Source organism: Hibiscus syriacus, unplaced genomic scaffold, assembly GCF_006381635.1.
Source record: "Hibiscus syriacus cultivar Baekdansim isolate YM2019G1 unplaced genomic scaffold, ASM638163v2 tig00110356_pilon, whole genome shotgun sequence".
In the NCBI taxonomy this organism is placed as follows: domain Eukaryota; kingdom Viridiplantae; phylum Streptophyta; class Magnoliopsida; order Malvales; family Malvaceae; genus Hibiscus; species Hibiscus syriacus.
In genome coordinates this window covers 864,690-892,205 of record NW_024062700.1, presented here as the reverse complement: position 1 = coordinate 892,205, position 27,516 = coordinate 864,690, and the positions used below count along the sequence as shown (strand labels likewise).

The window sequence follows — 27,516 nt, the reverse complement described above, 5'->3', positions numbered from 1 at the left end:
ATTCCACTAAAGGTCTGTTTTTTATTTTATATTTTATCCGTTTTCTAATGTTTGATTGACAGAAAATAAATTAATCAATATAATTCCTTTTACTAGTCGACATAATTCCTTTTGTATTTTCTGAAAAATAAATTAATCAGAGCTTCCTAAATCATCAAGGCAAAGTTTATCTGCAAATGCAAATGAGGAATGCACAAAGGAAAAACGAGATAAGACCAAGTCATCTTCAAACAACTCTTCTTCAGATACTACTAGGAAGCCTAGAAAAGTGAACCAAGCTACGGTGTCGAACTTGACGTCGGAAGATGTCCCAAAGAAAAATGTTCGTCGGAAAAGGTTGAAGGACACCGCTGCCGGTAACGAGACCTCGAAGCAGAACCAGACGACCCACAAACTGATTCTGAGTCTGAGTTAGGGCCCAAGTCCAGAGTTCGAGATGAACAGCAAGTTAGTGATGCACGACAAGGTACCACCATGGAGGCTTAATGTTGGTAAATATTGTTAGCTAACTAGCGATCAGTTGGATTATTTTTTCGACCTTTGGGAAACCTTGTATATAGTAACATACATAATAATTGGACAATCATATTAAGATGATATCAAATATATTTAAAAACATATAAAATAGGTAATCGAGTTCTTAAGGATGGGATCAAACACATTCAAATGTTCTGATATTTATTGCATTATCCATTCAGATCATACACTAACAACATTTACATGCATGAATGCATGCATCTCTCGTGCATACATTTGTACTTAAAAAAGGAAGAAGAGAACTAAAAGAACTAAACTATTGAACTGAGGCTGTGTACTCCACAGAGAACTTCTCCAGTTGGACGGAGGAAAAAAAAAAGGATAAAATACTTTTTAAAAATAAAAAAAGGAGAAAAAACGGTGGCCAATGAGGTGTCTCCACGTGTGAGAAAACAACCTCACATCTGTAAGAATCGAGCGAGCTGGCTCGGGTTGAAGATGCCCGGTATGTGGGCTCCATCTGACTTCATCAAGCTAGCCACTTCAACGTACCTTTGGCGCATCTCATCCCTCGGCTCCGGCTTCGGTTCGGCGTCGCCGGCTCTGGATCTCTCGTTTAGATCCACGTCTTCTCCGATTCCCCTCTTGGCTTCGGCGGCCGTTTGTTGCGGTCGATCTGGGTCCCACGTTTGGCCGAACAGCGTCCCCCGGGTGAGGTACTCGTGGGCCAGGTATCCAGCCAGGAGCTGGTTGGAGAGGACCGGCTGAGCGGCTTTTTCGGAGCCGGCTAACGGGACAGCCAGCTTAGGTAACTTTGTAAGTGGGGGGTTTAACCGTTTGAGGTTGAAATCATCTCTCTCTTTGCGCTTGTTGGTGGGCATGGAAACCCGACGGGGCGGTAAACGCATCGTTTTGGTGTTCATTATTCGCCTTTTATAGTACATGCCACGTCATAAAAAATCTATTTTAAATAAAGGACGGAATATTATATATTTAAAAATAAAGCTCTTTTTTAAAAAAATATTTAAGGAAAAAAAGATTATCTGGGTAAATAATGAACGGGAAAAATGGAGAAGAGTTAAATAAAAAAAGGAAAATCGTGCAGGAGAAAAAGTAAATATTTGAAAAACAATTTTTTCCAAAACAAAAATAAAAAGTAAAATATTTTAGGGAAAAAGTTAAAAAAAATGACAGTGGCCGGAATCTGGCTTTAAGAACAAAAGCAAAGAAGAAAAGAAAGGAAGAGTGAATGAGAGAATTTCTTTAAAAGAGAGAAATTAAAAGAGCTGATAGAAAAGAGAGAAAGGTATCGTCGTATGTTTTTATAGGAACGGGGATGAGAATTAGCCCTTAGGATTAACGAAATTACAATATTGCCATCAAGAAACAAAATTACGAGAATATCCTCCAATCGTATCTCATGACTTGTTTATGTTGTTATCCTTATATTTTTATATTATAAATAGCTTGTTTTAGAAATTTAATATAATAACCGGATTTTTATATAAAAGAAAAAATATTTTTTTTTGGATAAACATACATATAACCTAATTTAAGAATAAATAATTTAAGAGGTTTTTTTATAATCAAACCTCGTGTAAAAGGGGAATTGAGGACACAATTGAAGAGTGTAAAGATGGAAGATTCTTGTTTAGCTACATAGGATAGGATTGATGGGCATTTACATTTTTAATGTTGTAAATAATTTTAAATTTTATTCCGCTTTCCTGTAATAATATTTATAAATATTTTTTATTAAATAATATTATATTATATTTTAAGATAAATGTTAAGATTCAAATTCATATAAAATAAGATAATATAAATATCTTTTATTCACGTAATCATTTAATAAATCTCATATTTATGAATATTTTGTTACTAAATAATAATAAATTACAATTCAGAAACTACAATTTGATTTGGCCTTTTATGTTTCATTACAACAAAAACACTTGAATCATAATTCCATCTCAACTTCTTTCTCAATGCAATTCTCTGATATATATATTCATTTTTAAATAAACAAGATATATTTACTAATTCGAATCTTAAATTTAATATCAATAGATTTTACATTTATAAAAATTATTTACTAATTTTATCATTTAGATATAAGTATGACATCCAAAGGTGTGAGGGTAGATAGAAAATTAGGGGTGTTTACGGATTAATTGTGTTACTTAATTTAAATATTTAATTCATTATTATAACGGTTGTTAATTTTGTTAACTGTAATTTAACCGTTAAAAACATCAATTGTTGATAATTAATTATCATTAATAGTTCAGTTATAAGTTAATCTGTAATCTATTATATATATTTTATTTCACATGTTCATTGCTTTTAAGCATAATAAAACTATCTTTTAAAAAATATTATATTAAATTTTTCGTGAATAAATATTTAAATATAGATGTTTCGAACACAAAATAAAACTTACGATTGCGAATGGAGCAAATTGGGATGAGATGGTTGTCATTGCCTCTGTAGTACCCGATCCGGATTAAACGACTAATAAAACGGATACCGACGATTATAAAGCGATGAGGTGGGTTTGGGGTCCGATTGCTTATTGGGTGAAGATGACAAATTGCTGGAGATTGATCTCTCCGTCATTGGATACTGTTGGGTGGTTCGGTGCTGATGTAGCCGATGGTAGCTGGTTGGTGAAGGTGACTCATGCTGGTCGAGGAAGAAACAAAAAATGGAGTAGAAGAGGGATTAAATTGGGTAACATTCAAAAGTTAAAAGTAAATTTTAGAATTATCATCAATCTAAAATAAGGTATAAAAGTTGAGAAATAAATTTGTTGTTAGGTTAGTTTTATTAAATTTTCACGTTATCTGTTGATTATTTTATAATTCTTCATAGTTGAATGACTTCAAAAATAAATTATCTATAACTAAGGACTATTTTCATAATTTGTCCAAAAATAAAAATTTGGGTGCAAAACTTGATTTTTGTTGCTAAAATGTCTTAACTGGATAATTATTGTGGAGAGATAAATAATACATTTTTCATTTAATTAAAGGTATAAGAGAGATGAAATTGAACTAATAAATTTTTAAAGGAACCAGAAATTTAATTTCTACAATTAATCTAAATTTGCCCCTGATTTACGTGTTGGCTTAGTATATGTACCCATCCCTATTTTTAATTTTTTTTATATTTTAATAATATAAAATATTTACTAAATTTAGTGTTAAATTAATTAAAATTTAGTACTTATTAATAAAATTATATTTATTATTTTAAAATACTTTTAACAGAATTATAAATAGTGATTATTGAATACACACGTCTTATAAAATAAGTTGAATATTATACTTTAAAATGATAATGTTGAAAATTTTTCATTAATAAAATTCATGTATAAATAAATTTTAATCTATTAATATATGAACGAAAACATCTAATATTGAACTTTACAAACTTAATAACACACCCTTTTACTTTATTCTATTTTATATATTCATAAATATAAATACAAACAAACAAATTTAAACATATACTCATATTTTTTAAAAGAATTATTTATTAATTTCTGAATGCGTCATTAATTTTTTTAAAAGAGGTGTATTAATTTATAAAACACTATTATTAATGAAAGAGATATATTCATAATACTTTTCAAAACGACGTCATAGCAAGATATTATAATCTTTATTCTAAATCACGCATTTAGTTGGCACTAAATGATAGGAAAAGGACAAAGCACGCCTTCCTGTTCCACGTGTTATATAAAAGATTAACACAGATTTTTGTTAACTATTTAGAATATATAATATTAATGAATTCGTACCAAAAAAATTAGACTAAAAAATAATATTATTTTTTAGAGAAAATAATCTCAGTGACAGAAAATGCCTTATAATATACGATTTTGATCAACTTTTTTTTTATTTACCAAAATGACCAACAAAATCGCAATGCGATCTCTAAATCGTAACGTGATATCCAGTATCGCAAATCAGTTTCCAGATTCGCAACGCGATTTTGACTATCACATTGCGATTTTAGAAAATCGCAACGCAATGCGATTTTTCAAATTTACGATAGTCCAAATTCGTTGCGATTTCTTAAGAATTTTCTCTAAAAAGATAGTATCCGCGCGGACGTGTCGAAGACACGTATTACCACGACCACGACCCGACCCGACCCGAGACGGGACGATGACGGCGGCGGTGCGCGAGAGTCCCCCTTGTTATCTTCCACTCAACAAGGAAGTGGGAAATCCAAGCCTTAAATACTCATTCCCAATTGTGTTTCCAATACTATGTGGGATTGAGCATTGCAAACAGAGAATTTTTTACACTATTGCAACACATTCTTTATTGTTTCAAACTAAGATCTTACAAATAGCTTGGGAATCTTTTACACTATCGCAACACATTCTTTATTGTTTCAAACTCCATGTGAATTTGGAATAGTTAAAATGTAAACTTATTTTGGATTTTTCACTATCGCAACACTTTTTCACTATCGCAACAACACGTTTTTCAAACTCTCGCAACACATTTTAACTATCGTAACACATTTTTCAAAATCGCGTTGCGAATCTTACAATCGCGTTGCGAATCTGGATATTCACGTTGCGAATTTGGAAACTGAGTTGAAAAATTAGAGTTCGCGTTGCGATTTTGTTGGTCATTTTCGCAAATAAAAAAAAAGTTAGTTAAAATCGTATATTATAAGGTATTTTCGGTCACTGAAGTTATTTATTTTTTTATTCTTTTTATAATTTAAAACTGAAGTTTTAAAATACAAAATAAAATGATGGGACAGTTGGAGCTTTTTATGAAACGGCGACATTTAAGTTTTGAATATTTAAATTGTACATTTTATTTTCTAAATATCAAATGAAAATAAATATTGTAGTTCATTTATCAAATTAACAGAATAAAATTATAGTTTTTGTACCTCAGCAGGCAGCAGAATTAAATTAAATCTCGATGAGGTTAAATATAAATACATTTTTTATTTATGCAAAAAATATAAAATTAAGGTTCATAACAAAAACATTATTTTTTATTAATACATGATAGTTATAAAATAATATTTATTTAAAAATAAATTTTAACAATTTGATATTGAACGCTCATATATTTAATATGCTTAAACTTAGAACCTAAAAGAAGAATAATAATTCTTCCACCATCGTAGCTTCATTCGTGCATACATATACGCTAAAGTATTCAATCATTGTACTATGCAATATCTATTTGAAACTCCTCTCAATAATGATGATGTTCTTACACATACCGCGAAACTATAAACTTACACATGAAAAGACAATCCAAACGTTGGGCTTTATAAAGTTCAATGATGCACGGCTACTCTGTTATATCAATTGAAATAGACAAATTCAAGTAGACAAATAATGTCAACAGCCAACATGCAAATCTAACCTCACTAGACCCGCAAACTAACAAAACGAATACGAACGAATGAAAATATATTTATGTACGTTCGTTTAACTTTAATCGAATAAATACAGACAATTAAATGAACATAATTTTTTGTTTATGTTCGTTCGTTATGGAATGTTACTTGTTTGTTTTCGATCATGCTCATTCGTTAAAATGATAAATGAACGTAAACAAATATAAACTAATGTAAACGTACATGAAATTAAACGATCTAAAGTATTTTTTTTCAATCTATTCGTGAAATGACAGGAAATATATATTTGAATAAATTTATACGAACATTAACAACAAACGAATTATCGAACTTTCACAAACATAAATAAACTTTTCGTCAAACAACTCACTAAATGTTCAGTTCGTCACTAACTTTATATGCATGTGTTCATTAACGTACTTAAGACGTTGTCATTTACCCTTACAAAAATCAAAAAAACACATGATAATAATCTGCTCGTTTATTTCACCGTAAATATATCCAATAATAATTCATATATTCTATCTCATAATAATACGCTGGCAGCAAAAAGAGCTAATGGTAGGTATGGTTTATACTTGCTACATGTTGGTATTTGGTTGACCAATGTTATTCAAAACTAACCTTTATTAAATATTTCATCTTCATTTATTAGTAATTAAATACCATCTCTTGTCAATTAATAATTAATTTGTTAAATTAAATTGCACGTTTTTTGTTAACTAAAATATAAAGATTCCAAGTTTTTTTAAATAAAATAGAATTCCATTAAAAAACAACAACTTGAATACCTGATTTGCTTAATAATCATGAAGACCGACCAAGAAGGCAGCTCACATGAGGAATATTACCATTTCCCCCCTTTTCTTGAATATCAAGACAGTTTGAGTACACTTGAATAATTCAACTTCATTCTTAAAAATATATAATTAATATATGAATTGATATTTAATTTAATTAACTTATATAATCACTTTTATTAAATTCGGCCATAAAAATATGTTTTATGAAAAAATTAACTAACATGAAACTGAAAAAATATTTTAAAGAAAGAGAAAATATTTTTAAAAAAATAGATATTTATTTGAATCAACTCGAATAAATTCAATCAACCTAAAATAAAATAATTTTTTTTATTAATTGTGAGATTTGAACTAATAATCTCAAAAGTTAGGCTAAAAGCAATACCATTAAACTAAATATATATTTTTAATTATATTTAATATTTTAAAATTATTTCAAAATATATAGTTTTTTTTTACTTAAACTACCAACCGGACCGAAATAAAAACTCAAACCGATTGTCATTAATATTTAATCAAGAAAGAAAGGAAAATGAAATAAAGTTTTAAAAGGAGAAAAATGTGCGCCCTTGAAACTTGAGAGATGCGTGGTGCACCAAGCCAGACTATAAGGTTTAACACGAATTTTCCACGTCATTTTGTGTAAAAAGGTCGGCGACTAAATTTGGTGATAGAGTTTGAGATGTCAACTTAAAATTTAAAAATATTATTGAGGTTTAAATTAAATTTTTTTAGAGTTTCAGTTTATATTTTACCTCTTGTTTACTTCATAATTTTACAACATTTTTTTATTTCTATCTTTCAATATAAATTTTAATAGGATTAAAATATATAAATACAAAGCTTGTATTATAGAAATAGTATTGTTAAGAAATTGAAAAATAACAATTATAAAAAAATATTTAGAAAAATTGAGTAAACGCTGTAGAAACTGATAAAGTTATTGTAGTTAAAGATGATTTTGTTAAAGTTGTGAAAAGATTTTATTTTTATATTTTTGTAATTTTGGGACTATAATAAAAAAATGAGGATTTAAAAAAATTTATTTTAAGATGGAACAAAGAGTTTAGAATTAAAATTTTTGATATTTATTAGTGATTTTAAATTTGTTTTTGTTATTTTTTAACTGTGATATTGTCAGAGTCAATAGTAGCTTTTATAACGTTTGGTTTTATTGTAATTTTTATATATTATTTATTTTAACAATTTAATTATTGAATTTATTAATATTATTATAATCATCATGCATGTGAATTCGAATCAATTCAATATCTTTATCATGTCGACATAAAATAATGTTTTTATTAATATACATATTTAAAGATTAAAACGTAATGTCTTTATAAACATGTAATTATGTAATTTACACTAATTAATGCTTGATCATCAGAGTAAAAAAGTAAAACCCCCAAGCCCACAAGTACTTAATTAAAGGCTTTTACTTCAGCTGCCGAACCCTCCTAATGGCCTAAACAGCTTTAGCAGTCTCCTCGATGCGCAGGCACATATTAGGCGACAGCTTTAACTACCCTTCACTTAATTCAAACCATTTCTCACTACTAATTGGACCCAAAATTATTGCACAATATGGCTAAAATAATATTAAGATAAGCCACGTCACCAGACAGTAGCCGAATAAACAGAAGAGTGACGAAAAATCTAATGTTCAAAGTTTAGTGATTAAATTGATTTTTTTTTAAATTTTAGTGACCAAAAAAGACTGAGAAGAAAGTTTCGTGATGAAATGTTTATTCTACCCTAATATTAATAACATTAATAGAAAATTTATTTGATTATAATTTTTATCCACTAATATGAGGCAAGTTCAAGGCAGTATATTTTCAAAGATAACTCTTAACCTTTCAACATTGATCGGTCATACTCCTGATATCTATGGTGCTCGAACTCAGATCCTCAAGAATAACAACAATTTATTTGATTAGAATAAATTTATATATTGTCAATTTTTTGTTTAAACTATGCATTTAGTACCTAAACTATTAGTTTTGGTCCATTTTAATATCTATTTTTTTTCAAAATCATACATAACCGCATTTAATGTCCTGCCATTGAAATTTTAAAACATTTAATACCTAAACTATCAATTTTTTCAAAAGGTGATGTTAAATTTTTAACAGATACTAAAATAAAACAAAAATCAAATATTTTAGCAGTGAGGTAAGTACTAAACACGAAATTTACCCAATACTTTTTTTGATATAACTGTCTATATCCTTGGGCTTTCCCGTAAACAAGTTTTTGTTGAACTTGCTGATGTTGGGATTTTTTTGGGATAAATTACATATTTAATATTTAAACTATTAGTTTTGATCCGTTTAAGTACCTAAACTTTCAATTATTTTAAAATCATACATAAAGTTTAGTTTTTGTTTCATTTTAGTACCCGTTCAAAATTTAACGATAAGTTTTGGAGAAAAAATGAAAGTTTAAGTACTAAAATGGCCAAATTGGCCAAATCTGATAGTTTAGGCACTGAAAGCGTTAAGTTTTTAACAATGTGTATTAAAATAAAACAAATATTAAATATTAAATATGATTTTTAAAAAAATAAAAATATAAGTACTAAAACTTATTGAAACTGATAGTTTAAGAATTAAATACATAATAAGTACTAAAATCCGAAATTATTTATTTATTTATTTTTCATTAAAAAGTAGTTGAATAAAATAAAATGTCAATCAATCTCGTTAATAACAGTCAAAATCCAGCACTAAAACATATGAAAAAGCATCCCACGTGGTTTAGAAGCCAGCCTTAATGGACACTGAATCTCAATTTCTCAGTAACCTACCTTATTTAATTCTCTTTTTATTTATCAATATTAAAGCTTAAATCTCCAAATCTTCTTCCTCACGATCCAATTCACATTCCATTGTTTCGCTTTTTTTAATGTTTAAATCCAAATAAATAATAAGCGAAAACAAAGGAGGGGCCAAAAGGGCAAAAGGAAATTTTCGAAAGAAGAGAAGCAAAAGTTTTTTAAGGCATTTGGGCATTTGGCTTTGGGTTCTTTACTTGATTGATTAATTTTGTTTTTCAAAGGTACAATCTTTTTGTAAAGAATGTTTTGTTCGGATTTGAAGGGGACAATCTAGAAAAACACAGATGGTGGTGTTGCTGTTGATGGCATGTGGTCTCTTTGCTTTTCTTCTCTTTGGAAGAACAAAAGGTGAGCTTTTCTTTCTCTTTGACTGCATAAACTTGAGATTGACTTCATACTACTGTTAGTTTTTGGATCGCCCATTGCTTGAATTCATACTTTTTTTTTGGTAATTTTAGTGTCTCTTTTGTTTTTAATTCATTACCTAGGAATTTGATTAGCTGTTTGGCGATAATTTTAAAATGGGGTTGGTGAAATATAGATGGGTTTTGGGTTTTGATCAGTACTTTTTTGTTTCTGAATTCTGGGTTTACGTTTCTTAAATTATTCTGTTGGATTTTGATTTCACTCTTGGTTTATGCAGATGTCTTGAAATCTCAAGTACTTGATTCTTTTTTTTCCTCTTTTAATAACTCAGAATTTGATTCTTCTAATCTGTTTTTATGTGGCTAAAAGCTTGAACTTCACTGTAAATTGATAATATTGAATTGATCATCGTAGTGTATCATGTTTACTAGATATAAATTTTGCATTCTTTGGATCTTCTATTTGAGTTCTGTTAAGTGTTGATTCTTATTTTTGTTCTTATGGTTATTTTCTTCTCGTGCTTCAAGATTTTGGATAGTGGTGAAACAATATGAAGTTGAAGAGCAGCATAAGGACTAAAAGGCAGAGAAAAAACGGACTTCGGTGGGATTTGGGGCATATAATACAGTGTTTATGCGCCGGAGAGCAATTAATCAACGTAGAAAAGATGATACCTCCATTGGAATCCCTTGCTGCCGAAGATTATAAAGCTAGTAACGGTGAGAAAAGGCCAGATACCGGGAATATAGAAGAAGCTGAGTTGTCGCTGCGTGAGAGTAGTTCATTGAATTATGAGGTTTGCTTCTTCATTCTTTGCAGCTTTCAAGTTTAGTTTCGGAATACGTTTGTTCGGCATTGCCGTTATATGTCCTTGGGATCTGTAGCATTGTACTGAAAATTGGCGATGGCACATAGGTTTTCCTATTATTTCCTTTTAGTGAACCCGTTTCTGCCTTTGCCTCTCCCCTTTTTGCCAATTCTTTAACTGCTTTTATTTACTTTCTTTCTAGCTAAGGTGCCTTTGATTTGCAGGAAGCTTGAGCATTAATGGGAAGAATCGAATATCAGAAAGGAAATATAGAAGCTGCACTGCATGTGTTTGAAGGAATAGATATTGCTGCAATAACTCCCAAAATGAAACTTGGCCTTACTAGAAAAGCAGAAAGGCGAAAGAGACATTCTCATGACTACGCTCCTCCGATGTCCATCCATGCTGTTAGTTTACTACTAGAAGCAATCTTTCTCAAAGCAAAATCATTGCAACATCTCCAGAGGTTTAAAGGTAATGTTTTATGTATTGGTATACTGATCTTATGTTAACTTTTTCCATTGTAATATGGATGAAGTAAATTATAATTAAGAGCCGTTCTGAGTTACACTGAATTGTTCATTTTATTTTATGTTTGTGATCATTCTTGCAGAAGCTGCTCAAACTTGCAAGGTTATTCTGGATGTAATAGAATTTTCATTACCAGAAGGCTTGTCCGAAAACTTTGTTGCCGACCGTAAATTACAGGAGACTCTAAGCAAGGCAGTCGAGTTGATTCCAGAGTTATGGAAATTAAGTGATTCTTCATTTGAAGCAATCTTGTCCTACCGGTGGGCTCTTCTTCACTTGTGGAATCTCGATGCAGAAACTACTGCAAGGATTCAAAAACAGTTTGCTTTTTTTTTCTATTACATTCTGGAGGTGAAGCAAGCCCCCCGAACCTCCGCTCCCAAATGGGCAGTTCAATTGCCCCTAGTAATAACATAGAGGAAGCTGTGCTCCTGTTAATGATTCTACTAAGAAAAGTTTCTCTGAAAAGAATTGAATGGGATCCATCGATTTTGGATCATCTGTCATTTGCTCTGTCCATATCCGGTGATTTCAAGGCTTTGGCTAAGCAAATAGAACTGCTTCCAGGGGTTATTAATCGCAAAGAAAGATACCGTATTCTATCTCTGTGTTACCATGGAGCGGGTGAAGACTCGGTTGCTTTGACTTTATTGCGAAAAATGTTGAACAGTAACGAGGATCCACATTTGTTCCAGCATTATTGATGGCATCTAGAATTAGTGGGGAAAAACCTAATCTTGCAGAAGAAGGGATTAATTTTGCTTGTAGAGCCCTTGAAAGCCTGGAAAATGGATGCAAGGAGTTGGAAGGCACTACTAACCTTTTATTGGGCTTGGCTTGTTCAACTTGTTCGAAGTCAGTCTTATCTGACGTTGAGAGGGTTACAAGACAGTCTGAGGCCCTGCAGGCTTTGGAAAGTGCTCGAAAAATTTCGAGTACGAAAGACCCCATTATTCTTTGTAATCTTAGCCTGGAAAATGCCGAGCAGAGAAAGTTGGAAGCTGCGCTTTATTATGTGGAGTCTTTGCTAATAGTAGAAGGAGGTTCTAACATTAAAGGGTGGTTGTTGTTGGCACGCATATTGTCAGCTCAAAAACGTTGTTTGGATGGTGAAATCGTCGTCAATGTTGCCTTGGATCAAACTGGGAAATGGGATCAAGGTGAATTGTTTCGCACCAAAGCTAAGCTTCAAATTGCACAGGGGGAGCTCAAGAGTGCTGTTGAGACATATAGTCAGCTTCTTGCCCTTCTTCAAGTACAAAGTAAAAGCTTTGCTTCTGGGAAGAAGCATCATAAGGCCTGTTAAGTGCTTACCATTCTTTCGATTACCTACAGATTTAATCATTTTTATTGTCTTGGAAGTATCTGAAATGGTTCTCCTACTAAGTTGACTTGGTAATGCATTAGTTTACGTTAAAAGTTGATATGTTAGAAGGTAAAGTTTCAGAAACGATCTCCGGTACCATCCTTCTTGATGTTTGTTTGACTGTGTGACTTGCTATAACTCGGGTGCTTGTCGATGGAATGAATTTAGGACCTTTCACATTAGAAAAGTAGGTTGTAAATGGCCTTTTATTTTTTTCTTTTTTGAAAGGATGTAAATTTCCTTTTAGGGTATATGAATGAGGGTAGTTATCCATTTTAACTTGAGAACATTAAAATCGGAGTTTGCAGAGTATAATGCTCTTTCTTCTGTCATTTCCCGAGTGATATCGTTTCTCAGGATACACCCTTTATGGCAGCTAATCTTTTCAAATGATTGTTTACAGGATCTAAGATACCCTTCTGCAAGTTTTGAACAGGAAATATGGCATGATTTAGCTCATCTCTACATAAGCTTGTCGCAATGGAGAGATTCTGAGATTTGTCTTTCGAAGTCGAAGGCCATCGATTCTTACTCTGCTGATAGAATTCATGTCACAGGTAACTATATTCTTCACTTAATTTATGTTGTCATTATATGACGCGTCTTACATTCATAATTTTATGTTGGTATAGATATTATATAGTTTCCCGAGTTAATGTAAGACATTTTATGTTGCAGGTGTATTGAATGAGAGAAAAGGCCTGCTAAAAGAAGCTCTAGGGGCTTTTCAGGCTGCCCTGGATATCGACCCGGATCATGTCCCGAGCATGATATCGACCGCCTGTTTGCTCAGACGAGTCAGCAGCCAATGCAACGCAGTCGCGAAAAGCTTGCTGATGAACGCTCTTCGAGTCGATAGAATGAATCCGTCAGCATGGTATAATCTCGGTTTGCTTCACAAAGCCGAAGAAGGTGTTTCATCAGTGGAAGAAGCAGTTGAATGTTTCGAGATCGCCGCCATTCTTGAAGTGTCTGCGTCTGTTGAGCCATTCAGATAACTGCCCTTTGGCGGCGAGTTGCCATTTTTTTGGACAGTTATCACCGTTGTTCTATGTTCTTAATTTCTTTTAATACTGAATGCAATCAAATAACATTTCTTTTTTACATTATTCATAAACGAAAATTCATGTTTTAATCTATGATTTAAGAAATTCATACATCACTAATATGATTATAGAATGATTTCTTATCTAATTATCTTCATTACCTAATCTTGAAAAATGAAATACGAGAATTTATTGGAGATCATAATAAATATACTATATATACTTTTATTTCCAGCTTCACAAGCAAGGGGTGGTGGCGCAGTTGGCTAGCGCGTAGGTCTCATAGCAATAGAGTGATCCTGAGGTCGAGAGTTCGAGCCTCTCTCACCCCACAGCTTATTTTGATCAAGCAAAACAATATTCTTCTTTATAATACAAACTTTCAGCCAGATTTTCTCTTCAAAGAAAATTGAAACCTCTATTTTTTTCTTTAATTATAAAATGATCCTTAAATTTGATCAGTGTTATTAAATTAATCTCAATTTCTTTTATCAAATTAATCCTTGAACTTGATAATTTTAGTTAAATTAACCTGTGTACTTTTATTAATAACTTAAAAATCCTTAGGGTAAATTGAACACCCAAAAGGTTCAAGGGCCAATATATGTATTAAAAATATTTTATGCATTTTTAAATTGTGTGCCTCCTCTTATGTATAATTTATTTTTGTTGTACTTTTTATTGATGCATGTATAATATATTAAAATGAAATATATATATATATATATATGTTTTGAGATCGCTTTTATCCTAAATCACTTCAATGGTTAATATGACATTTAGTATTTACGTTAGATATTCTCGATCGAGTATTAATTACTATATAAAATATCGAAATAAACATATTTCATTCTCACTATACATGTAAATTTAATATTTTCATCATCATTTTTAATCAGAATGACTACAATGCGAATGTACATAAATTTTCATTGATATTTTAAGGAGAAAACTATTTTTATATATAAAAAACCATTGTTTATTCAAATATATTTATTTCAAGAGTTTTTTATGTCACTTTAGATTTGATATTTTGTTGGAAAACATTGGTGTTGTTTGAAAAATGACAACAATTAATACTTTAATCTTATAAATAGCTAATAATTTAAACTTAGCAGCTTATGTTATTGATTATGTTATGAGCAATGATTTTTATTAATGTTGAAAATTTAATGAAATTCTAAAATATTTCTAGTTTATTATTTGTTAAAGTTTACTTGTTTACAATGCTTAACTTTCTAAAAATGGCGTGAAAATAAAAAACGACTCGAATTAATATTATCGTTAAATTTTTAACGACCGGTGACTAAATTAGAAAGATTGTAATGTTAATGACTAAATTTATAGAAAAATAATTTGATTACTTAAATAAAATAAATTAATAATTTAATAACCAATGACGTAGTTTACCAAAAAAATTGTTCTAACAATAAGAGGAGGAAAAAGTTTGACACTATATAATTGGAGCGCGTGACGAACACGGTATACGCTAACGTGGCAACAAACGGTCAATTTTTCCATCGTTAAACTCCGTCTTCAGTAACCACTTTCAAAACCCTCCAAACGAAAACCATCTTCCATTTCGCAATAAACCAATGGCGGCTCAACCCAAACGAGGCGGAGTTTCCCTACCCGAGAGGCGATCAGCCTCCAACCCCGAATCCAACGTCCTCGCCCGGATCACTTCCTCCCCCATCGTTTCTCGCGGTAAGCAAGCCGCGAGCGACGCCGCTTTCGTCTCCAAGAAGCTCATCCGCAGCACCGGGAAAGCCGCCTGGATTGCTGGAACAACATTCTTGATCTTAGTTGTCCCTTTGATCATCGAGATGGACCGTGAGCAGCAGTTCAATGAGCTTGAGCTGCAGCAAGCTAGTCTCCTCGGTGCCCCGGCCACTGCACCCGCCAGTAAGTAATCGGGTCGGATTGTGTCATACCATGTCAGAGCTTGTTGGCTTTATCAGTTTTCGGCCATGTTTCAAGTCATTACCGTCTAAAACCTTTTAGATGTAGTTTAGGAGTTTAAAATTCCCCCCCCCCCTTTTTTTGGTGATTTTAAGCTTGAATTTTCTATGGAATGTTATTGGATTTGGTTTTATCAAGTTTATGCTTGTGCATTTCATGTTAAATAACCTTTCGAATGAAAACCAGATGGTTGTGGATTTTTCTTTTAATCTTTGATTGCAAATATGATTTTTAGTATCATTGGGATAGCGGTGATGAATAGCTTTAACTTGAATGTTACATGAAAACTGCCTTACATCATCTGTTTATAAATATACGAAATCAATTGATCATAGTTCTAAGAACAATCTTTTCTTGGCTCTATTTTGATGTACCAAAGTTTTACTCAAATAGACAAATGCATTTACTTGATCGATATGTAATGAAAAAGTGTTTTTGAATTGCATTGCAGAAGTTCAGTCTACATGACATACTTAGACGATTGAACTTAAGAGTCCGTGCTTCTATCTTGGATTTCTTATATTTCAATAATAGTCCTTGTGAATGTCATGCTGGTGTTGACCATTGACATTGGTGATAAATAGTTGCGAATTGAGAGTTGGAGACTTGGAGTAGGGTTAAAAATTGTCGTAGAAAGAACTTCCTCTATTCATTAGTTCTTTGTCATGGTCGGGGCACCATGGTAGCTATGATTTTAGATTTGTCATTGTATTGGTGATAGCAAGAAAACTAAAATACTTTAGTTCTTTTTCCTTGCCATTTGAAGTCACATATTCATGATATATCATAAAGCATACTGGGAGATATTAAGTTCTTGAAGGATTTTAGCTGTTGGATTCATAGTTGAACTAATTATCCCAGAAGGCTTTGATGCTGCTTGTTTTCCAGTTGCATTGGTGATTGAATCTATTTGATCGTAAAGCTAGATGTCGTAGGCAAGGATGAGTAGAATAACCGTCCTCATTGAACTTAAGGTCTGTGATTCCTTTCCCCTTGAAAGTTTATTTTTAAATGGTGGGTTTCGGAAAGAGTATAATGTAAGATCTTTTGATAGTACTCTAGGAGTAGAACCACCCTGTTCCATATTTGGTCTTCGAATATTGTGATTAGGACACAGATTCTATGCTGTCTAGAGTAAGATTTTCTGAGAGTACTCTAGCAGTAGAACCACCCGGTTTCATCTTTCATCTCTGAAGATTGCGATCAGGACACAGATCCTATGCTGTCTATAGCACCCATAATCTTTTGCTTCTCGTAAGCTAAAATCCACATGCCAAAAGGTGCTGCTGTTTCACCCACTGCTTCATGTATTTATTTTCCCCATCTTTAGCATCTAGTGAATGGAAGGGAATAGGAGGTAACTACATATAGTTTTCAACATTCTTTTGGTGATTTTGCTTGTGGCCATGTGAAAATGCTATTTGTGGGATAAAATGATCAACAGAGGAGAATTTTCTGAATGGTTTAAAATACTTTGCTCTAGTCAAAAGAAGTTTTCTTTCTCTTTTAGCACACACGATTATTTATTCATAGCCCAAGCTCACAATGGCTTTTAAATTACACACCTTATGCTACCCTCCTAATTGAAGATAGTCATATTCATCATCCTATAAAGGGCAAAAGAATATCAAGAGGTTTGGGAAATAATCTTAAGTATTCATCTGCTACTTGGCTAGCTTGCTTGTAACTCTAGAATCTAAATATAAGATGCAGGTGTACCTAGCAAAGTAAAGTGAAATCAGGCATTAGGCAGAAAAAAAAAACAGGTAAGGCTGGATGGTCCAAATCTTGACAAATATAAAGGTTTAAGAATACAAGCAAAGGAGTACTTTGACATGGATTGTAGGAGCTATTTTCTTTGTATATGTGGCATTGGCTTAAAATATGAGGTAATCTGACCTCATAGTAACTCACCACTTATTTGCACATACTGGTTGGTGGAGAATTAGATAGGTCGGGCCCTGGTCCTAATTTAGTGAAGTTGATTAGTTTGCTTTTAACAGTAGTGGGGACTTGGGAGAAAGCATTTTGACCTTACTGGCATTGATAGGACCAGAAAAAGGACAACCACCTGCACCCTGGTTCACTTGGTCTGACTAGCACTTTTTAAAGATTGGCGAAACTGGGGTAGCCCTTTGAGACCCAAAAATTAGAAAAGTGTTTATTTTCTTTGGGACTTGGATAATTGATGAATAATAAAGATACAGAAAAAGATAGTTGGCAGTAGGCTCTAGTTGTCTCTCTTTAAAGTATTGTTGTTTCAAGGGCCTTTAATTTGTTTTAGAAGTGGCGGTGTGCTTTAAAAGGTTTTCTTTTACACATACAATCTGCTCTTTGAAGTTAAAGGCGTGAAGAAGTTCATAAATTTCCTTGTATCTCAGCTTTTGTAGGACCAAAGTTCATTCCTTTTGTAAGAAATGTTAATCTTGATGTTCTGGTTGTGTGGTTTTCTTGTGGTTCTGTTTGTGATGGAAAATGCAGAGATGGCTACTTAATATGGCATTTCCTTCGAAAAATGAGGCATTTAGTGCAAATGTGTCACCATGAGTATGTTCTAATATAAGTCGATCAGCTTATCCAAATTCGATTTTACTTTTATTTGTTCTAATTTCTATAGATAATGAAACCGGTGGCGGGCTTTAGACGAATTTCGGAAACAGCTTGACAGCCCAAACTCGTGTGCGAGGATGTTCATGTTCTCTCATCTTTTATGGATTCGAATTTTAACATTTACTTTGGAAATATAATATCTCTACTTAATAGAAAACGACTCAAGTCAGTCTGAAACAAGTAACAAGTGGGGCTTTGAACCATAAACAAGCAATATTATTATACAGTACACGGTGAAGTTGAATATATTACAGGGTAAATTATGTATTTAGTTATATAACTATTCAAGTGGTTATGATAAACATTACGTTTTAATTTTTAAATTTGATTAATAATCCAGTTATATAACTATTCATGTGATTATGATAAATAATACGATTTAATTTTTAAATTTGATTAATTATCTAGTTATATAACTATTCATGTGATAATGATATATATTACGTTTTAATTTTTTAATTTGATTAATTATGATTATGATGAATATTAAGGTAATATTTCATTGTCATTAAGAAATAGAAAAATATATTATATTAACAATTTTATTAATTTTTTAACAATAAATTATTAAAATCAAAACATAACATTAAATGTAATTTTAAAAATTAAAATTTAAAATATAGTTAAGTGATTATAATAGAATTGTTCAAATAATTGAATGATTAAACATATATATATTTTTAAAAATAACCAAATATTTTATTTATTGAAAGTCGTATCAAAAAGTGTTTTGCCAATTATAGACTGAACAAATACAGTCAAGATTATCGAAAATAAAATAAAACAATAATTGTTTAATGATAGCCTAATAAACAAAATCATTAACAAGTGGAGCAACAACGTACATAAACTGAACACACTAACGACTTCGAGCATCAAAACATGGAGGAGAGAAACTTGAAGAATAACTAAAATGGTCAACGGAAAAAGCGATCTCCCCTTAACAACAATCTCATCCAACACATATATATGCTATAACTAACAAACAGTATTGTACAAACGAACAGAGGAACCGAACATCGAGAAAACAACCAACCATATATTTAATGAAAAACAAAAAACCAAGAAGAATACCGATAAAAAAAACTACACCAAGAGTCTAAAGTACTAATAGCCCTTATATCCTTTATTATAAAAAGATCAAGAAAAATTATTATTGAAAATACGATAAAAAATAACTAAAAATTACATGATGGTATCTAGAGAAGACTACTACAGCTGCCATGAAACAAACAAAAATTAACATATATAATTTTTTGTATATTCTAATCTTACACTTCCACGTGCAGTTATTTTATCATTTGATTTGATTCTTAAAACCCACACGTGCGTAGTCCCCAACAATGAAATATTTTAATGTTCTGATTTTGTAAATAAAATGATATATTTGAATTTTAGTAAGCCCATTTATCTCTGAAATGACAGGTGTCGCAACAAGAGAGATGATTCTGTCACGTGTCAGTTAACCAGCAGAAGTGGCGTGGAAAGATATAATGATTCAGCTGTATCGAGTCTTATCAAGTGGGCAACTAATTAATAAAATAAAATAAAATAAATTAACTAAAAGAAGGGAAGCGTGGACTGTGTCTTGTCTCCTGTCCCTCAAGCCAAAGGAGAAGCAAATTATGATTATTTTTCCTTTTTTTATTTGTTTAAATATTTTATAATTTGGGTAATTTTCTCAATAAATTACCGGTGATCGATATATTTACCGATCTAACACTAGTTAGATTATATTTCCCGATCTAACACCCGTAGCAGTAAAGCGCGCCCACTGAATCGCGCTATATGCTGATTTGGCGCCACGAGTACGCTGATTTGGCGTCACTAGGGTATAGCGCGCCCCCTGATCCGCGCTATACCTGGGTATCTGACACGTGGGGTATATCGCGGTGCAAGGCGCGCGCTACACTACTAAATACACGTCTCCATCCTCCCTATAAATATCACATCCTCAATCACTTTTATCACACTAAATTTTCTCAAATTCTCTAAATTTCTCTCAAATACTCTATCTTTTTAAGGTATATTTTATAATATTTTTATTATTATGTATTTACTTTATTTAATATTTTACTAATATAATTCTTTTGCAGATATATAATGGAAGGCAGTATACTTCGTTCGGATGGAAATCATATATCTCTACACTTTGCTGATACGTTAACATTTTAACATTTTAATTTAATTTAAATTATCAGTAATATTTAGTTGATTTATTTAATGCATGATTATTATATTAAGAATTAAATATCTCGACACTTTGCTGATACGGTAACATTTTAACGTTTTAATTTAAATTTAAATTATTAGTAATAATTAGTTGATTTATTTAATGCATGATTATTAGATTAAGAATCAAATATATCGACACTTTGCTGATACGATAACATTTTAACATTTTAACGTTTTAATTTAATTTAAATTATTAGTAATAATTAGTTGATTTATTTAATGCATGATTATTAGAGTAAGAATTAATTTTTGTAATTATTTATTTTTAGGAGAATGACCGTGTATTAGATCCTTTTATTAGGAATCTTAAGTTAGTGATACCCAGCCGTGTCTTGCCGTATTTAGTAGAGGCTGGATTCGGTTATATAGGTAGATATCATGGTCACTGTAAGATAGAGCCAGACCTGATTTCTGCCTTAGTAGAGCGGTGGAGGCCGGAGACCCACACATTCCATCTTCCGTGCGGAGAGTGCACGATCACGCTTGAGGATGTTTCTATGCACCTGGGGCTTCCGGTGGATGGAGATGTGATATCGGGGATAGCTTCCGGTTCTTGGACTACTTTGTGTCGGGATAGTTTAGGACGTGTCCCGGAAAATTTTATCGGAGGTAGGATACCGTTAAATTGGTTAGATGCTCTCCACATTTAGGTCGAAGAACCTACTACTTGCACGCCTTCCCCTTGAACTGGAAGGCATATCGACATTAAGATCGAAAAAGCTCGCAGTCGAATGCCTCCCCCTGAAGCTTGAAGTCATCGTGTCAAATGGAAACTGCACAGATGGTTGCGTCGATGGCATCTCCATATGATCAAAGAAATTTGCAGATGAATGCCTTCCCCTTGAACTGGACGCGGTGTTGCCATACGGATTGTTCGCGGACCCACCTCGGTATATATCGTAAGGAGTTGAGGATGAATGTCTCCCCATGATGGCATTAAAATCATTACACATTACTGTAGTCGGGCTGTCAACTTGATCAACTTGTTCAGCCAGCCCATAGTGTGAGCTTAAAGATTGACCCCGAACAACACGCACTTGAACAAAATGTGCATACATCTCAATAGCGGCGTCTGAATAATTACTTTGAGCTTCAACCATCATTTGAACATCATCATTGTTTGAAAGTTCGAATGCTGTATAAGTTAATGGCAACAATGATGTTGGAAATCTGTACTGCAACGACGACATTCTTCTGTTACTTCAAACATGAATATTCCTCGAAATCTTCGTTATCAGCTCCTCAAGAGTTATGTTTCTCTTGAATGATATTTTAACATACTCATTTGATACGAAAACAACGTCGGTTTCATCTTCTCGAATTTCACCATCATAGTAAACAATAGATGAAAGTCGCGCCATTCTTTGAGTTTAAAAGTGCGGCAATATTATATCTGTAAAAAAAATAACTTAAACAAACCTGATTAAATAAATTATATATGAACGAAAATATAACACAAAATTTTTTTTACACATCAACGTAAATAATTTAAATAATATAATTTTATATTATTACCTGCACCGCAAAACTATTTCGACGTATGCTCCCGCTTTTCAATTTTACAAACATAAAAATTAATTAAAAATAAATAGTATAATATTTTTTCAAATAATGATAATAAACAATAAGTATAATTAAAAAATTATAACAAAATTACCTTATAACGAAAAATCGCACGAACTTCTAAATCAAATATAAGAAGATTGCCAGAATTATTACTCGTTGACGGAATTATTGTATTAATTTATAAGAGAGGAGAGATGCGAGGAGATGTGAGGAGAGATGTATTTATAAACATATAAGGCGTGGTACCTGCACCGCGTTATATGTAATTATTATATAGTGCGGATCAGGGATCGCGTTAAATATAATTTTGGTACGACGTATAACGCGACCCTTGATCCGTGCTATACCCCTACGTGGCGTATAGCGCGGAGCAGGAGGCGCTATACCCACGTGACGCCAAATCAACGTATAGCGCGGTTCAAGGGACACGCTTTACTGCTACGGGTGTTAGATCAAAAAATATAATTAGACCGGTATTAAATCAATAAATATACCTATCACCGGTAATTTTTTTTTTTTTTTTTGAGAAATCGCCTATAATTCGGACATGAAAGCCATGATATAATGTTGATATCTTTAGCTGTCAATTTTTATCATTTCATTCCGTACCCGTGTGCATTGATATTCTTTGGCATAATGACATTTTAGGTCTTTCAAGCTTATTAATTTAATCATCTTAGTCCGTAAACCTTTGATTATATTTCTTTTAACCTTTAAACTTTTAAAATTTATAAATTTGGTTCAAATGTAAATAAATAATGATGGAAAGTTAAACCGATTGATGAATGAAAAATATTAAGTCTTCGTTACAATGTTGACTAATTTGTTTCTGTTATCGATGAATGAAAAATATTTAAAATGTATTAAAAGGAATATTAGTATTTTAATAAGTATAAAATATTTTTTTAAAATCTTAGAAATGATATAAAATAATAAAATCACTTGTTTTAATTTAACATTCTCGTCATTATTCTATTACATTTGAGTTAAATTGATAAAAGAGATGTTTAGGGTTAGAAGAGATGTACTAAAAGTTTAAGGGTTAAAATAATAAAACTGATGAAGTTGAGAGTAAAAGATGTCATCCTGCCATTTGGTTTTGAGACTTGGGTTTTGAGGAGGATCTGACATTGTCGTGATTGACAGTGATGGCCCCTACTCCGACGTGTCGAGGCCTGTGATTATGGGCCAACATTTGGTTGTATGTCGGCTGGTGCTTGTACTACATGGGTCCACCCATCAACTCTACAGCCCCATCAAGGATTCAATAATCAAATTTGAAATTAGTGTTAATTAAATATTTTATTTGTTATTGTATGTGTAGTTAGTGGGAGACGACTATCCAGCTCAGTTGGTAGAGCATAATGTTCTTAATCTTGAGGTCGTGGGATCGAGTCTCACGGAGAGCATTTTATAATTCGGAGGTCTTCTACGGAAGCTGCTCTCAACCTGGTGTTGGGAGCGATAGCTCTGGCCCCACCTTTTAAAAAATAAAAATTAAAAATTAAAAAAAAACATAAATGCCAATTAATTTAAACTTTATAACTCTACTTCTATCTTTAACATTTTCCCTCACTTCATTTAGTTCTCAATTTATTCTCCCCAGATTAACTCTTAAACTTATTCAAATCTTTATTACCGTTAATTATGTTATATTTAATCTTACTAATTAAACCCACAAAGATGCCAATCAATTTTATCGAGGACTAGATTGCGATAATTTTACCGATAAATTTACTTTAAGGAATGTTTTGAGGACGAGGTTGTTCAAGTGACTAATATGTAATATTTAATTTTGGTGAAGTTATTATTATGTAAAAGTTTTGTGTATTGTTTTTTTATCGTTTAATTTTAAAATTAATTACTTATGCGTCAATTGTTTAGGGGTGTCTTTTTTAATTTATGCTCTAAGTCCGATAATAACCGAGACGGTAATGATAGAAATGATTATAAAATAATATATATTTAATTTTTTTATCTATTTATAATAACAAAGATAACTTTATAAACACAACTACTAAGATTTAAATTTTTTAAAAAGAGTAAGCTAAAATAACTCAATAGATTAGTCCTATTAACTTTTTGAGTGACATTGATTATAATGAAAACAATTTACAATTTTGATGATTATATTGAAGTTTTTAAAAGTTCTGTAACCAAAATATAAGTTTGCTAAAAGTTTGGTGAATATTTTTATAGTTTACTCTCAAACATACGAGGTTATTTTAACTGTAACTCGAGAAATGTTGCCAACCTGACGTTTTCCATGTTTTTTCTCAGTAGTTTTAATTAAACCTTCCGGTTCCAGTTTCCTCCATATCCACCAAACAATTGAAAGCTAATATTTAGCTTTAACACAGGCAAGAGCCTCTCAAAATCTCCCATCTTTTCATTTCCCTCTGTCAGCGAAAGCTCTAACCTTTTACTTGCACAATTCATCCGTTGGAATCTTTGGTGGTCTTACTTTTCAATGGTTAATGGTGGTTCTGAAAGTGGGTCAATTTGTAGCGTGTCAAGGGAGGATAACATGGCGGTCTCCTCTGAAGATTCTTCAAGCCCAGATGAGTCTGAATTGGAATTGGGTCTTGGCTTGAGCCTCGGTGGTGGTTCCAAGATGCATCAGGCTTCAAAGTGTGGTCAATATGCAAGGATTTTGACCGCTCAAGATTTCCCTTCTTCGTCTCCTTCTCCATCCTCCTCCTCCTCTTCGTTTTCTTTAAGTAGAGCTAATGTCACGGCAGGGACCAAGAGGACTGCTGATTCAGTGGCTGCTGCTGCTAATGGATCTTGGTATGATTTAGCTTTAGCCTGATTTATGAATATTCCATGTTTCCATTATATATATATATATATTATCATAGCTCTGTTATGGTGTTCAGTTAATTACGTAAGGGATGGTCCCATCAACTACTCGATTTTGTTACAATGAATAGGAGATCAGGGGGGAGAGAATTAGGGAAGGAAAAGAAAACTAGACTTATCCAACTAGGCTAAGTATATTACTAAATTGCGGTTGTACATCTTGCCGACATTTGGATATGATTTGTTTTCTAAACATAACTGTATCTTTAAATTGCGGATGTGTTGTTCGTAGTGAGCTTGAAAACCGTTACGATGGACCGTTACAGCCGTAATTTATTACTATGGTTCTTGAAGGATTGATTCATTTAAGAAGGGGTTTCTAAGGGGAGACAAGTTAAAGAGTCAGGCTGTTGATGATTATGAGTGGATTTGGGATGCTCCCACTCTTGTTGGGACGGGTCCTGTTAGTTGCGTTTTGCAAACATACTATTTTTAGCGTTGTTGTTCTCCTAGGAGTATCAGTGTCTGATTTCGGACACCATTTTGGGACATGTTGTGTAGGGATATGATCCTTTAAGATCCCCAAATACATGGAAAAAGGTTTTGGCATGCTCGTGTCATACCTAAGTCTTGAGTAGCATAACTATATACGGTTTCTACTTATTTTCAAGATGTAGATGCTGATAGATCTCAACTTTCCAGTCTTCAATTCCGAACTCAGTTTATGTTCCTGTTTGACTGTTGATCCAATAATCAGCTTAGAGTTAGAATACATGGTTTGATCATTGAATGACTCGCGATAAATAAGACGGTCTTACATATATGAATGATAATGATGAACAAATTGGACATAGATGAAAAAGAAGGTAAAAAAGTGGATTCTAATCCTCATTTTGGCAACTTGGTCATGCAGGATGATTGTCCCTGTATTATACAACTGATCCAATTTTCGAGTTCTAGAACCAAACTTAAGTAGAAATGGAAACATATTAAGTAGGAGAAAGTTTAATGTGTATGATTATTCTTTGGTACCTTTTCAATATCTCGTTAGTAGCTCACACCTTTCTTTCTATTAACATACTGTTGAGTTATGGTGCTTGAACCATTGATTTTGTTTAAAATGCAAACAGTCAAGTGGTGGGGTGGCCTCCCATCAGAGCTTATAGAATGAATAGCATGGTTAACCAAGCAAAAGCATCATTCACTGAAGGATTTAACTCGACGACTATGGAGAACCGTAGAAAGGAGACCTCAATGGTTGAGAACAGCACCATTGGCAGCTACCATAGCAGTGGTAACACTAATGCCAGCAGGACATCTCTTTTCGTGAAGGTGAAAATGGATGGAATTCCTATTGGAAGGAAGGTCGATCTGAATGCCTCTGAATCATACGAAAAGTTAGCAAAATCGTTGGAAGAAATGTTCCCCGAAACCGCCCCGGGTGCCAATCCAGCAGGTGAACTGGTCCCTAATTTATTTTGTTTCATGCATCGTGTCGAAGTCCACTTTAGAAGAGTGTACTGTGGTTTTACTATTAGATGATCGTCCAAGTATGTTTCTCTTACGAGTGTTTGTCATGATTTGTTATTAGGATCGACGGCACGGCAGCATGATGTGACAAACAAAACGACAAGACATTCGAAACTGCTGGATGGTTCATCCGATTTTGTTCTTACTTACGAGGACAAGGAGGGTGACTGGATGCTTGTTGGAGATGTTCCTTGGGAGTACGTATAATTTCCATTTTATGCATTTCACTCTGCATAAAACATCTATTAGTTCGGACTATAGCATAAAGCAGGGGAGGGTTACTGGAAAAGCTTAAAATCTTCATATACGTGCCATTCCTCTAGTCCACTCGAACCTGCCTTGAGAATAGGAAGTTGGTCATCTCCTTAACACTCATCGTGAATGTTCTCGGGTTTGATTCAGGATGTTCCGTAGCTTGGTGAAGAGGCTTAGAATCATGAGGAAATCCGAGGCTGCCGGATTAGGTATGTATGCTTATTCGTATTCTCGTCTGACCTTGTTTACGATGCTTTGAGTCTCATTCATAATTCACAGCTCCAGGATCAGAAGCAAGGAATCAGAGGCAAAGAAGAAAGCCCATGTAGAACACGTTTGTCTCAAATCCATCCCTTGGAATTGGAACATACAAAGGAAAAGAAATGCAGAAAAGTTGGAGCAATTTGAATCCCCTTGTGTCTCCTGTTTGTTTCCTATCATTACGTATTTTTGTTTCAAGCTCAATTACAGTGTTTCGCCATAGAAATTTAGTTTTCAATGTAATATTAATACAACATAATACTTGGTGAGTGATGTGTTCTTCTACTTGTGTCTGTAAATGAAAGAGCCATTTTAGTGTTATTTCATGTTTTGGGACCTTCGGAATGAGTTTCTTTTGTGAGTGATGTTGTAACTAAGATTCGATTGAGGAGCGGGTGGGACGGTCCCCCTAAAATTTTCGAATTCTTTTATATTTTATTTTTTAAAATATTTTTTATTAATTAAATTCTTTTATATTTTATATTAATAATTTATTTTTTTTCTCTAAAATTTTATAAATTCATAGAGTTCACCGCTCTAGATATATAATCTAAAAATATATGTTTTATCTCATGATATGTCATTCCTCTTTTATTTTTCTCTCTAATGACATCGTCTACGTCACTAGCTATCTCAATGTTTAAATAACA

General features: G+C 32.5%; 3 protein-coding genes, 1 long non-coding RNA gene, 1 other non-coding gene and 1 pseudogene across 5 annotated transcripts; 5 read left to right on the top strand and 1 right to left on the bottom strand.

Moving 5' to 3' along the window:
- Positions 1–787: 787 nt before the first annotated feature.
- LOC120121000 lies at positions 788–22,354 on the bottom strand. Its single transcript, XM_039140486.1, has 3 exons — positions 22,343–22,354; positions 21,850–21,860; positions 788–1,471 (listed from the first exon to the last, which is right to left on the bottom strand). Exon 3 carries the CDS (start codon positions 1,419–1,421, stop codon positions 936–938), a length of 486 nt encoding a protein of 161 aa, XP_038996417.1. The 5' UTR covers positions 1,422–1,471; positions 21,850–21,860; positions 22,343–22,354; the 3' UTR covers positions 788–935.
- Positions 9,454–13,712, top strand: LOC120120997 (annotated as a pseudogene).
- Positions 13,893–13,977, top strand: TRNAM-CAU. Its single transcript is given in 2 exon segments — positions 13,893–13,930; positions 13,942–13,977. It is a non-coding gene; the product is annotated as a tRNA-Met (tRNA).
- LOC120121001 (mitochondrial import receptor subunit TOM9-2-like) lies at positions 15,124–15,729 on the top strand. The gene has a single exon (XM_039140487.1). It carries the CDS (start codon positions 15,241–15,243, stop codon positions 15,556–15,558), a length of 318 nt encoding a protein of 105 aa, XP_038996418.1. The 5' UTR covers positions 15,124–15,240; the 3' UTR covers positions 15,559–15,729.
- LOC120121003 lies at positions 17,818–27,271 on the top strand. Its single transcript, XR_005515950.1, has 3 exons — positions 17,818–17,830; positions 18,294–18,296; positions 27,090–27,271. It is a non-coding gene; the product is annotated as an uncharacterized LOC120121003 (long non-coding RNA).
- Positions 24,412–26,980, top strand: LOC120120998 (auxin-responsive protein IAA11-like). Its single transcript, XM_039140484.1, has 5 exons — positions 24,412–24,808; positions 25,951–26,276; positions 26,412–26,547; positions 26,753–26,814; positions 26,885–26,980. The coding sequence occupies exons 1-5, from the start codon at positions 24,489–24,491 to the stop codon at positions 26,932–26,934; spliced, it is 894 nt and encodes a 297-aa protein (XP_038996415.1). The 5' UTR covers positions 24,412–24,488; the 3' UTR covers positions 26,935–26,980.
- Positions 27,272–27,516: the final 245 nt, after the last annotated feature.